This window comes from Gorilla gorilla, chromosome 1 (assembly GCF_029281585.2).
Source record: "Gorilla gorilla gorilla isolate KB3781 chromosome 1, NHGRI_mGorGor1-v2.1_pri, whole genome shotgun sequence".
NCBI classification, from domain to species: Eukaryota; Metazoa; Chordata; class Mammalia; order Primates; family Hominidae; genus Gorilla; species Gorilla gorilla.
Genome location: NC_073224.2, coordinates 23,966,275 through 23,979,306, shown reverse-complemented (window position 1 = coordinate 23,979,306; position 13,032 = coordinate 23,966,275). Strand labels below are relative to the sequence as shown.

Genomic DNA, 13,032 nt, shown 5'->3' with positions numbered 1-13,032 from the left:
AAGTCTTAACACTTGTTAAGTCTTAAGAAAAGTTACAATTTTTACAATGATGCAGATAATTTTGTTAGTCAAATAAAGCCCAATTTTCTCTATGTTGTACAGATTTTGATATATGTTATCTCTGACATTGTAGCTTTCTAGCTGCTACTGATAATAGAGTGTTCATAAACCCCTAGCTGAATGAGTCTTCTGTGGCTACTTTGAGAAAGCAGTAATTATGATTTTAAGCTTGGTTGTATCCTGTAGTCATTAGACAGTAAAAAAAGTCACTACTCTTAAGCTCTTGTAAATCAAGTAGAAATCAGACTTGTGAGGACTGTCATTACTGTCCCAAGCTGTGTGTCTATGTGTAGGGTCTTATTCTCCACTAATGTAAAGGTAGTTGAGTTTTCTTATTGTTACCTACTTTCTAAGTAGAGATTGAACTTCTTTAAGTGCCATTGAAGTACAATACATCTTTTTTTTTTTTTTTTTGAGACGGAGTCTCACTCTGTCGCCCAGGCTGGAGTGCAGTGGCGCGATATTGGCTCACTGCAACCTCCCCCTCCCGGGTTCAGGCAATTCTCCTGCCTCAGCCTCCAGAGTAGCTGGGATTACAGGCACCCGCCACCATGCCTGGCTAATTTTTGTATTTTTAGTAGAGACGAGGTTTCACCATTTTGGCCAGGCTGGTCTCGAACTCCTGACCTCAGGTGATCCACCTGCCTTGGCCTCCCAAAGTGCTGGGAGTACAATACTCCCAGCCAAAGTACAGTACTTCTATTCAATAGCAAGCTTTGAAGATTTGCTTTGTTTCTGCCAGGGAACAATTTTTAAGTTATTTGACTGATCATTGAAATCAAGGGGGTGGTATTCCCCATGTCACTTAAAAAGCTTAATATTATTATAATAGTTTTTACTTTTTTGGCCAGGTGGGGTGGCTCACGCCTATAATCCCAGCACTTTGGGAGGCGAGGTGGGCGGATCACGAGGTCAGGAGATCGAGACTATCCTGGCTAACATGGTGAAACCCCTTCTCTACCAAAAATACAAAAATTAGCCGGGCGTGGTGGCAGGCACCTGTAATCCCAGCTACTCAGGAGGCTGAGGCAGGAGAATTGCTTGAACCCAGGAGGCGGAGCTTGCAGTGAGCCAAGGTGGTGCCACTGCACTCCAGCCTGGCGACAGAGCTAGACTCCGTCTCAAAAAAGAAAAAAAAATAGTTTTCACTTTGTTTACATTTATATTGGAATATATAAATATAAAGGCATGACAGTTACTTTGTCATACTTTTGGAAAGGCATCAAAGACAAATTCAGAGTATACTAGATAGTATACTAAATAGGTAAATCATGTTTAAAGTTTTTTAGTAGTTTAATCTGTCAGTTTTCCTTTTTTGGGCAGTGAAACTGATCATTACAAACTATCTGAAAAACACTTTTATCTTTGTAGGTATTCAATAATAGCCATTCTAAAAAGGACATATGTTGTTGTCCATCAAACATTTCCTAGTCTTTACTCATTCTGGGCATTTTCTTTGGTGCTGATTCTTTATTAGAATCAGATTCAAATTGGAATAGCTTTTTGTTTTGTTTTCCTTTTTACTACACTTTCCTCAAACATCAAGTTGATGGTTTCAGATACTTCCTTTTTCTTCTGACAGTTATCTTTCTAATTTTCTAGTCCAATATTTAATGTTACTGAAAGGATTTTCTGTTTTTCTTTTAATTTTGAAAGTTTTTAACATCATACAAAAGAGGCTTATTGGACGTTTTATGAATACCTAATTCGTGTGTATTTGTTGTTATGGATAGCAGTGGTGATCTCTTTTCAGATTGCCTCCTCTTCCCAACCTAACCTCAGTTAATAAAGGTCTGCTCTCCTACCTTTTAAAATTAACTTTGTACTGGAGATATAGAATTACTGTCTCCAGAATTCCTTTAATTTGAGATTGGGATTGTGTATATTTTAGTGTAATACTGGGATGTTTAATATGGGGCCTTCATCTTTTTGAGGATTTGGGAACCAGTTATTTGTCCTGATCTTCCTCCTCAATTTTTTACAGTAGCACTAAATAAACCAGAAATATTTTTGGGAAAATGATGTGCTTTCCTCTCATGATAAACTCTTGCTGTTATTTTTTAGAAATTTAGAAAATGATTTAAGATTTAAATTAGCCATTTTACAGGTCTTAGGAAATGTAGTAAGAGTTTGGGAATACCTATATTCATCATTGGCATGCTTATTCTTTATGAGGATAAATGGAAATATTTTATTTTTTTCTCTCCCTAGACCAGAGGAAGAGTCTTCATCATCCTCCAGTGATGAAGATGAGGATGATAGGAAACAGATTGATGAGCTACTAGGCAAAGTTGTATGTGTAGATTACATTAGTTTGGATAAAAAGAAAGCACTGTGGTTTCCTGCATTGGTGAGTAGCTTCAGTATATAAGAGTTTAATTTCAAACTATATAAGTTTATGAAGAAAACAATTTTCTTACTAATGTTTTTCATAGGTACAAAATGAGGAAATGTTTTTAGCATTATTTAGTTCACACTAAGCTTACTTTCAACGTTGTCTTTGAATACAAAGAACTCTTGATGTCATTCAGGAAAGGCAAAATCTTGATAATCTTAGAGGTTTAGCTATGTGGAAGTTGAATTCTCTCTCTCTCGGTAGAAAATTCATGATGCAGACTTTTAAAGCTCCTAAGTCCATGTAGGTCTAGATTGCAAAAGAACAACAGAATCTTTCTTGGTTGACAAGGATAACTAGACCTTTTCCTCATACTTAGTGAATCAGGGTGTTTCCATCCTTGATCTTAATCTTGCCTTTTAGGTACTCCCTATATAATCATGACTGCAATTATACATTACCCCACTCTTCAATTTTCTCTACAGTAGATTGTTAATTCTACCTACTTTTTAATGTTTTTCTCTCCAAAAGATTGCAATTCCTTAGATTCCAGGTTGAATATTTTGCATTTTTTCCTTGTTTTCTCACGTTGCCTTTTTGTGATTCTGAGGGAGGTACTCAAGATTTGTTATCAGGAGTATCCTCATGATTGTCCCAAGTTCTTGTATTTCAAACTGTTAAGACATGACAGAAAGCCTTTTGAGCTTTTTATTTCTCTGTTTTTCGTAACCACTAGCTTCTTTAGCAAGTTGAAAGGGCCATGTATAGAACATTTTCTTTGACTTTTACAAAGGGAACATATACTAATATCTTTCACGGACATAACTAGGCTGCTTTTCAAGTAATCTTTTGGTAGACAAAATAATTTGTAGCTCTTAAAGCAAATAGAGGTTCAACTAATAATTAGCTATATATGATACTTTAATGAAGATTTAACTCTGTGGCAATAAGAATGCATTTTTTTCTGGACAGCATATAATTGGATAAATCACTTAAGGTTTTAAATTTCAAGTAGGAGACTGAAGTTAATAATCAGTGTCTCTTAAGAATTATCTTGGCTGGGGTGTGGTGGCTCACACCTGTAATCCTAGCACTCTGGGAGGCCGAGGTGGGCAAATCCCCTGAGGTCAGGAGTTCGAGACCAGCCTGGCCAACAGGGCAAAACCCCGTCTCTACTAAAAATACAAAAAAATTAGCTGGCCGTGGTGGCACATGCCTGTAATCCCAGCTAGGCAGGAGAATAGCTTGAACCCAGGAGGCGGAGGTTGCAGTGAGCCAAGATCGCGCCACTGCACTCCAGTGTGGGCGACAGAGCAAGATTCCCTCTCAAAAAAAAAAAAAGAAAAAAAAAAGAATTATCTTGAACTCTTTAAAATTTTGATATGTCTGAATTGTCCTATGATGATTTTACCTGAAGACCATTGAGTCATTTGCATCAAACAGTGAGATCCACTTTTTTTTTTTTTTCCTGGAAACAGAGGCTTACGCCGTTACCCAGGTTAGAGTGCAGTGGTGTGATCCTGACTCGCTGCAGCCTTGACCTCCTGGGCTCAACAATTCTCACACCTCAGCCTCCTGAGTAGCTCACACTACAGGTGGAGACCACCACATCTGGCTAATTTTTAAATACTTTGTAAATACGAGGTCTCCCTATGCTGCCCAGGCTAGTCTTGAACTCCTGGATTCAAGTGACCTTCCCACCTTGGCTTCCCAGAGTGCTGGGATTACAGGTGGGGGCTACTGAGCCCAGCCCACATCTTTTACAAATATGTCCTCCCCTCACTTCATATTTAATAAGCTATAAACTGAAGATCCGCTGATAAACAAAAGACACTTTGAAAGTACTATTCTCATGTTTGACAACTAATTTGTTCTCAAATATCGAGAGACAGAATGGGTCAAAATTATTCTCTGTCTCTGTTTTGTATGTTCTCACTCCCTTACTAAAAATAATTAGCCAAATTCTCCTCTAATGCTTTTTTTCCCTTATGTTAATGACATTCAATAAAATTTTTGTGTTCTCAAGACTAACACATATTTGTTAGGTATGCATTTATCATATACCAAGTTCTGTTCAAAATATTTAACAGGGATAGACTCATTTAGTGGTGTAGAGGTTTTTTGTTCTCATGATTAATAAACTTTCCTTTTTTCTTTTCTTTTCTTTTCTTTTTTTTGAGATGGAGTTTCGCCGTTGTTGCCCACGCTGGAGTGCAATGGTGCGATCTCGGCTCACTGCAACTCCGCCTCCCAGGTTCAAGTGATCCTCCTGCCTCAGCCTCCCGAGTAGCTGGTATTACAAGCCACCATGCCCGGCTAATTTTGTATTTTTAGTAGAGACAGGGTTTCTCCATGTCGGTCAGGCTGGTCTCCAACTCCTGACCTCAGGTGATCTGCCCGCCTCAGCCTCCCAAAATGTTGGGATTACAGGCATGAGCCACCACACCCGGTGATGGTTAATAAACTTTTCTCTACAATTTGTGGTTGAGAATCTGCTAACTCTTTATTCTCATTCTCTCATTTTCCTGCTCATTGACTAACAATTGCAGAGACTTAGAAATGGGATTAAAACACTGTCCTTTGTTTATATGTATTTGTATGAAAACTTATGTCCATAATATATATAAACTCTTTTGTATATTTGTGGTTTTTGTGCTAAACTAGGTAACCATGGTCTCAAATGAAAAAGAAACAATAGAACTATCTTTGTTTTTACTGTGTTCTACTTGTGATGTCCATTTACCCTTTTTAGTCAACATGTTTTATTTCTTTATCTCCACTGCTTAGTTCAGTGTTTGGCACAAATTAAGTATGCAGTAAATGTCAGCTCTTGTAATGATAGTGAAAAATGAGGACAATTATTTGTTTTAATAAATATAAATATTTTATAATACCTTTGTACCTTGCTGTGTATCCAACATTTAGTGGATACCTATATGTACAAGGAGGGTGCTAACACCTATTATGAGATAGGTATTATTATTTATCCCGATGTAGAGATAAGGAAACTGAGTATTAGCAGGGTTAAGTTAGTTGCCACACTTTGGGTTAATTATTAAGCTGAAAAAAAGCATCAGTGTATGCGATTCTTTCTTTCTTTCTAAAGCACTAGGAGTCTTTGTGAGTTTCTTTTGAAAGTATGTTTTAAGGCCAGCTGCAGTGGCTCACACCTGCAGTCCCAGCACTTTGGGAGGCCGAGGCAGGCGGATCACCTGAGGTCAGGAGTTCAAGACCAGCCTGGCCAACATAGTGAAACCCCTTCTCTACTAAAAATGAAAAAATTTGCAGGACATGGTGGTGCGTGCTTGTAGTCCCAGCTACTTGGGAGGCTGAGGCAAGAGAATCGCTTGAACCTGGGAGGTGGAGGCTGCAGTGATCTGAGATCACACCACTGCATTCCAGCCTGGGTGACAGAGCAAGACTTTATCTCAAAAAAAAAAAAAATATATATATATATATATATATTTTATAAAACCGTTTTGTGGGCCAGGCACGGTGGCTCACGCCTGTAATCCCAGCACTTTGGGAGGCCGAGGTGGGCAGATCACTTGAGGTCAGGAGTTCAAGACCAGCCTGGCCAACATGGTGAAACCCTATCTTTACTAAAATACAAAAATTAGCCGAGCATGGTGGCGGGTGCCTATAATCCCAGCTACTTGGGAGGCTGAGGCAGGAGAATTGATTGAACACGGGAGGTGGAGGTTGCAGTGAGCTGAGACCATGCCACAGCACTCCAGCCTGAGTGACAGAGCAAGACCCCATCTCACACACACACACACACACAACTGTTTTGTAAGTCTTTTTCTCAATAGGAACATTAAATTTTTTAATATTAGTGTTTTGAGTTATTAATTTAAGCTTCTCACACCATAATCACTAAAAAGTTTCTTTGATGAAAATGAAAAATCTAAGGATTTTTAATATTGACAGGTTAGTAATCTGTTTAGTCAGCCATTTCACTCTTGTTTTTAAATTCTTAGAATTATTGGTGTATGTTATCTCCTCCCAAAATTGAGATCCATTGGACGGTGATGGATAGTTTTTGGTAACTAGAGTGAAAAATTATGTTCTAAATCGACCAATCTTGATATAATCACACAAGTATTTGTGTTTCTAATTTGTTATTTTTATAAATCGAGTAAATTCAAAGTGTTTTAGTAACATCATAAGAAAACAGTTAACTGGGTCTGGGTGGCCTGTGCCTGTAGTCCCAGCTACTTGGGAGACTGAGGTGGGAGGATCGATTGAACCCTGGGAGGTTGAGGCTGCATTGAGTTGTGATCACGCCACTGCACAGAGTGAGACCTTGTCTCAAAAAAAAAAAAAAAAAGAAAAGAAAAAGAAAAAGGAAACAACTACATAGTCCCAGGAACTATAAATAACTACCATGCACTGAGTATTTACCCTGACTAGGACTGTGCTGAGCTTATTAATATAAGTAGTATTGTTTAATCCTAATTGAGACTTACTCTCAGTCTCAATTTTTTATCTTATTTTCCAATTTCATTTTAAGAGGGGGAAATCGTAGACTCCATGGCTCATGCAGTTCTCCTTTTCAGTTTTTTTCACCAAGTTCTCCTCTTCTAATCACCCTTTCAAGCTGTAATTCAGGATTCAGAATGTATTGCTGTATTTTCTTTACGGTGATCTCATCCCCTTTTAAAGCTTCGCCTTGCAGAGATAGCAAAGAGATAAAGTGACCAAGAAAATAACATACATGGGTGAATGGGATAAAATGCATATTGTCGTTCTGTGGCAGAACTGGACAGTGAGCCCACTTACTCATACACCAGTGTCATCACTGGCCAAAGCTATCACGTGCAGTTTTCGAAATCCTTCGCTTATCAGGGAAAAGTAATGAGTGGATTTGGCTCACAAGCCCCAAGTTTTAGACCCCTAATATTTAGGCTGTGGGCTCTCAAATTTATATCCTTGAGTCCAGACCTCTACGCTTTGCTCCAGACCTGATTTTTCTGTTCACTGTCTTCATTTGGATGTCTTTTAGCCACCTAAAACTTAGTAGTCCCAAAACTCCTCTTATTATCCCTTCCCTCATGCACAAACTTGGCCCTTTTTTGTTGTTTTTCTTTCACAGGGAATAACTCTGTCATCTGCCTATGTGTACAAGGCAGAAAACTAAGCATCCTCTTATTGTTCATCTTTCTACTTCCCTAATTATCTTGGATATTTCTCATTCCTTTAATTTGCCATTGCCACCACTTTACATCCAAGCCACCACCTCTCACTCAGGTGATCGCAATAGCTTAGTTTCTTTGAACAGTTGCCTTTGCGTGGTCCATTTTCTTCATAGCAGCCAAAGTAGATTTTTAAAAGGAAAATCTATTATGACATTCTTTGGTTTCAGATTCTTTCAACAAAGATGTTAGATTTTATCGTAAGAATATGGCCTACAAGGCTCTGGAAATTCTGGACCCTTGTTTTTCTCTTAGCCATGATGTATCCCTTCAGTTAAGGATCTAACTCTACCTTTTTTCTGTTTCTGACTAGAACTTCGTCCACAGCTTCATCCTAGTCATAGCTGTGCTTCTGCTTTCAATGCCTTGCCTATGCCAAAAAAAATCTAGATTATCCAGGCAGCTGGAAGGATGTAGGATACCAATTTAAAATTACTTGTGTGTGCTCACACATGTGTGTGTACCTGTTTACCCTCAAACTAAAATTAGTTTTTAAATTTCAAGCTTACACTTTTTAAAAGGATTTAAATGGTGGGTACTTACCTATGTATGAGTTCTTTTAGTTATAATAGCTTCACCCTTTTTCTTAAAAGGTGGTTTGTCCTGATTGTAGTGATGAGATTGCTGTAAAAAAGGACAATATTCTTGTTCGATCTTTCAAAGATGGAAAATTGTAAGTATAATTTACTTGGTTTGAAAAACCAGTTTATAAATATATGCTGTTATTTTGAATTAGGATGTTAAATGATTAGTTATTTCCAATTACCTTAGGCTTTTATTTTTCATTATACAGAATGTTTCAAAGAGTCACTGTTTTTCATATTATCTTAATGTGCTGTAGTCTTATAGTATGTTTTTCCTTACTAATTTTGGTAATCTTTTCCAAACTAGACACTCAGTACTGTCTAATTTGTCAACATTTGTCCACATAATAGCTGGTTATTTGAGGCAAATTTGCCATATCTAATGTATTTAATACTGTATTGATTTTTTTGTTTTTTTGAGACGGAGTCTCACTCTGTCACCCAGGCTGGAGTGCAGTGGTGCAATTTCGGCTCACTGCAACCTCTGCCTTCTGGGTTCAAGCTATTCTCCTGCCTCAGCCTCCTAAGTAGCTGGGACTATAGGCACATGCCACCGCACCCAGCTAATTTTTATATTTTTAATAGAGACGGGGATTCACTGTGTTGTCCAGGCTGGTCTCGAACTCCTGATCTCGTGATCTGCCCGCCTCAACCCCTAAAGTGCTGGGATTATAGGCGTGAGCTGTCGCGCCCGGCCTATTGATGTATTTATTGACATTATTTCCTTAGGGTTTGTTCTTGATGGTCTAATTAGGAATTTCCGATACTTCTACTAGTTATGTCTAATGGTTATAGTGATACCTGTTGGATAATACTCAACTTTTGCAGTAGTCTGAGGATTAAAATGGGTTACTTGTATATGGATGGTAAGTGTTAAGAAAATGATTTGTTAATTTTTCTTTAAGAATTATATGACTAGAGAAGCCAGATATTTTATACAGAATTGTATTGGGTATAAATACCTTAAAAAGGTCATCATGTTTTAAGATTTGATGTTTGAATTTTCAAGTTCAGGAAAGGTATTTTTACTTTTAATTATTTTATTTTACTTTATTTCATTTTTTTGGTGAGGGTCTCACTCTTTCACCCAGGCTGGAGTGCAGTGACATGATCACGGCTCACTGCAGCCATGACCCTTTGGGCTCAGGTTATCCTTTCACCTCAACTTCTCTTGAGTAGCTGGGACTGCACCTGGCTATTTTTGTATTTTTTGTAGTGATAAGGTTTCACCGTGTTGGCCAGGCTGGTCTCGAACTCCTCAGCTCAAGCGATCCAAATGCCCTGGCCTCCCAAAATGCTTTGATTACAGGCGTGAGCCTCTGCACCCAGTCTGAAAAGTTAGCTTCAAAAACAATATGTAGGCTGGGCGCGGTGGCTCACGCCTGTAATCCCAGCACTTTGGGAGGCCTAGGCAGGTGGGATCATGAGGTCAGGAGTGGAAGACCAGCCTGGCTAACATGGCAAAACTCCGTCTCTACTAAAAATACAAGAATTAGCCAGGCATGGTGGTGGGCGCCTGTAATTCCAGCTACTAGGGAGGCTGAGGCAGGAGAATCGCTTGAACCTGGGAGATGGAGGGTGCTGTGAGCAGAAATAAGGCCATTGCACTCCAGCCTGGGTGACAAGAACAAGATTCCATCTCAAAACAAAACAAAACAAAACAAAAAAATATTTAGAACCAACTTTAACAAAATTGGGATAATTAGAGGAATTTGAGCACAGAAATTGAATATTGACTTAATATTAAATTATTGGGGGGTAAGGAAAATGGGAAAACGTTAGTAAAACGGCACAAACTTTTATTGGTAAGATGAATAAAATGTACAGGATCTGATGTACAGTGTGGCAACTGTAGTATTGTGGCAGCCTCCCAAGTAGCTAGAACTACAGGTGTGTGCCACCACGCTCGGCAAATTTTTGTAGAGTTTTTTTTGCCATGTTGCCCAGGCTGGTCTTGAACTCCTGAGTTCAAGTGATCTGCCCACTTTGGCCCCCAAAGTGTTGGGATTACAGTTGTGAGCCACTGTGTCCAACCTTTATTTATTTATTTATTTTATTTTATTTACTTTTTTTTGAGATGGAGTTTCACTCTTGTTGCCCAGGCTGGAGTGCAATGGCGCAATCTCAGCTCACTGCAACCTCCGCCTCCCAGGTTCAAGCGATTCTCCTGCCTCAGCCTCTCGAGTAGCTGGGACTACAGGCATGCACCACCACGCCGAGCTAATTTTTGTATTTTTAATAGAGATGGGGTTTCACCATGTTGGTCAGGCTGGTCTTGAACTCCTGACCCCAGGTGATCCACTCGCCTCAGCTTCCCAAAGTGCTGGGATTACAGTTGTGAACCACTGCACTCAGCTCAACCTTTATTTTTTAAGAGATGGGATCTTGCTCTGTTGCCTACGCTAGAGTGCAGTGGCACGATCATAGCTCACTGTAACCCTGCCCTGGATTTCCAGTCAGCTCCCTGCCTCAGCCTCCCAAGTAGCTGGGACTACAGGCACATGCCACCACTCCTGGCTAATTCTTTGCTTACTTTTTTAGTTTGTCTGTGGAGACTGGGTCTCGCTATATTACCCATCCTGGTCTTGAACTTTGGCGTGAAGCAGTCCTCCCACCTTGACCTCCCAAAGTGTTGGGATTACAGGCATGAATCACCATGCCTGGCTCCAAACATTTTATCATTATATTGCCATAAATCGTTTTTGGCCGGGTGTGGTGGCTCATGCCTATAATCCCAGCACTTTGGGAGACTGAGGTGGGTGGATCAGTTGAGGTCAGGAGTTCAAGACCAGCCTGTCCAACATGGTGAAACCCTGTCTCTACTAAAAATACAAAAATTAGCCGGGTGGTAGTGGCATGTGCCTGTAATCCCAGCTACTCGGGAGGTTGAGGCAGGAGAATCGCTTGAGCCTGGGAGGTGGAGGTTGTGGTGAGCCAAGATTGTGCCACTGCACTCCAGTCTGGATGACAGAGTGAGGCCCTGTCTCAAAAACAAAACAAAACAAAACAAAAAAAGTTTTCAGTGTTGCATTTGAGCAGGGGACTCTGGTATTTGGGAACACGTTGGTGTTTATAAAATAGCTCTTATGGTAGGATCCTTCTGTAGATGATTACGTATTTTAACATCCTGTCTTGTATGTTATTTCTGACTTGCTACTCTGTGTGCAATCACTTTTATCGTAAACGTCAACATTCCCATATTTTCAGTATCTTTCTGTGATATGTAATCATCTGGATTCTTAATTAATCTCAGTCATATTTTGGGGTTTTTTTCTTCTCTTATAATTAAAAAAAAATATAGTACTTCAGTTCCAAGAAAAGATGTCCATGAAATTACTAGTGACACTGCACCAAAGCCTGATGCTGTTTTAAAGCAAGGTAAGGATAATCTTGGAATAAATTACAAGTACTGTAAAAACTGCTGAAGTGTTTTTGAAGATTAAATTTTTCTTTGCTCTTTAAAAATTTTCTTTAAATTATGTTTTTATGGTTATATTTGGTTCCTTGTGACCTTTATTTTTATAAAGCCATGTGTCTTCTGTGTTATAAGTTTCCTTTTCTTTTTTTTTTTTTGGAGACAGAGTCTTGCTCTGTCGCCCAGGCTGGAGTGGCGCAATCTCGGCTCACTGCAACCTCTGCCTCCTGGGTTCAAGCAATTCTCTTGCCTCAGCCTCCCGAGTAACTGGGACTACAGGCACACGCTGCCATGCCCGGCTAATTTTTTGTTATTTTAATAGAGTTGGGGTTTCACTGTGTTGCCCAGGCTGATCTCGAACTCCTGAGCTCAGGCAGTCCACCTGCCTCAGCCTCCCAAAGTGCTAGGATTACAGGCGTGAGCCACTGCGCCCAACCATAGGTTTCCTTTTTTTTTCTGTTTTTTTTTTTTTAGCTTATAGTCAGGCATAATAATCTAGAATAATGGGAGAGAACTGTGTAGTCAGCTGTTACTATAATCTAGCTTTTGCCTGGTAAATAAAATATTAGTTTCTGGGAATGGTAGAAGAAAGGAATCAAAGTAACTTTGTGTTGTTGTTTTTTTTGTTTTGTTTTGTTTTGTTTTGTTTTTTTGAGATGGAGTCTTGCACTGTCGCCCAGGTTGCAGTGCAGTGGTACAATCTCGGTGCACCCTCCACCTCCCGGGTTCACGCGATTGTCCTGCCTCAGTTTCCCAAGTAGCTGGGACTATAGGGGCCCACCACTATGCCCGGCTAATTTTTGTGTTTTTAGTAGAGACAGAGTTTCACCATTGATCAGGCTGGTATCGAACTCCTGAGCTCAGGCAGTCCACCCGCCTTGGCCTCCCAAGTGCTGGGATTACAGGCATAAGCCATCACACCTGACTGAGGAATCAAAGTAATTTTGGTTTGGTATTTCTCACTAATGAATGTGCATCCTTAACCATAAGGCTCCAGTAGTTTTATTTGAGGAATATGTGGTAATTGCATCTGTCACTTGGTTTTTGGCACTGTAAATAGTTGTCTTCTCTTTGCCCTTATTCCTTGAGTTCAGTAATATGCCATGTAGATTGGTTAAAATCATCAAGATTTTTTGGTATATAATTTATTCCCATATATTATAAAATGAGAATAATTGTGTCTAGCTAATTTTAGTTGAAGGTAATTGTTATCATAGTTTTAATTGAAGTTCAACTGAAAATGTAAAAATCATGTGTGGTCAGTTTTCAGGTATTGTATATTTATTTTAATGGCTCTGTGCCTGGTATTAATACTGTTTGATAATTGTTTGTTGCATAAGATATTACATGATTTCCTGTATTAAAGGTTTTTACTAGCGAAGCTTAATCTTTGTTTAAAAGAATAAAACTGCTCTTCTTTTATTTATTTAAACTTAAGTAATC

At 39.2% G+C, this 13,032-nt stretch overlaps 1 protein-coding gene across 9 annotated transcripts in view; it reads left to right on the top strand.

Annotated features, from left to right (window-relative positions):
- The window catches only part of ARID4B (AT-rich interaction domain 4B), a 164,773-nt gene that overhangs the window by 84,766 nt on the left and 66,975 nt on the right, over window positions 1–13,032 (top strand). For all 9 annotated transcript variants that reach the window (XR_010134397.1, XM_055372630.2, XM_063707944.1 and 6 more), the window contains exons 8-10: window positions 2,272–2,410; window positions 8,184–8,263; window positions 11,476–11,552. Coding sequence is in view for 8 of the 9 variants with exons in the window: in XM_055372630.2 (XP_055228605.1) it covers window positions 2,272–2,410; window positions 8,184–8,263; window positions 11,476–11,552 (296 nt within the window). In the remaining variant the exon portion in view is untranslated. The remainder of the gene's footprint in view (window positions 1–2,271; window positions 2,411–8,183; window positions 8,264–11,475; window positions 11,553–13,032) is intronic.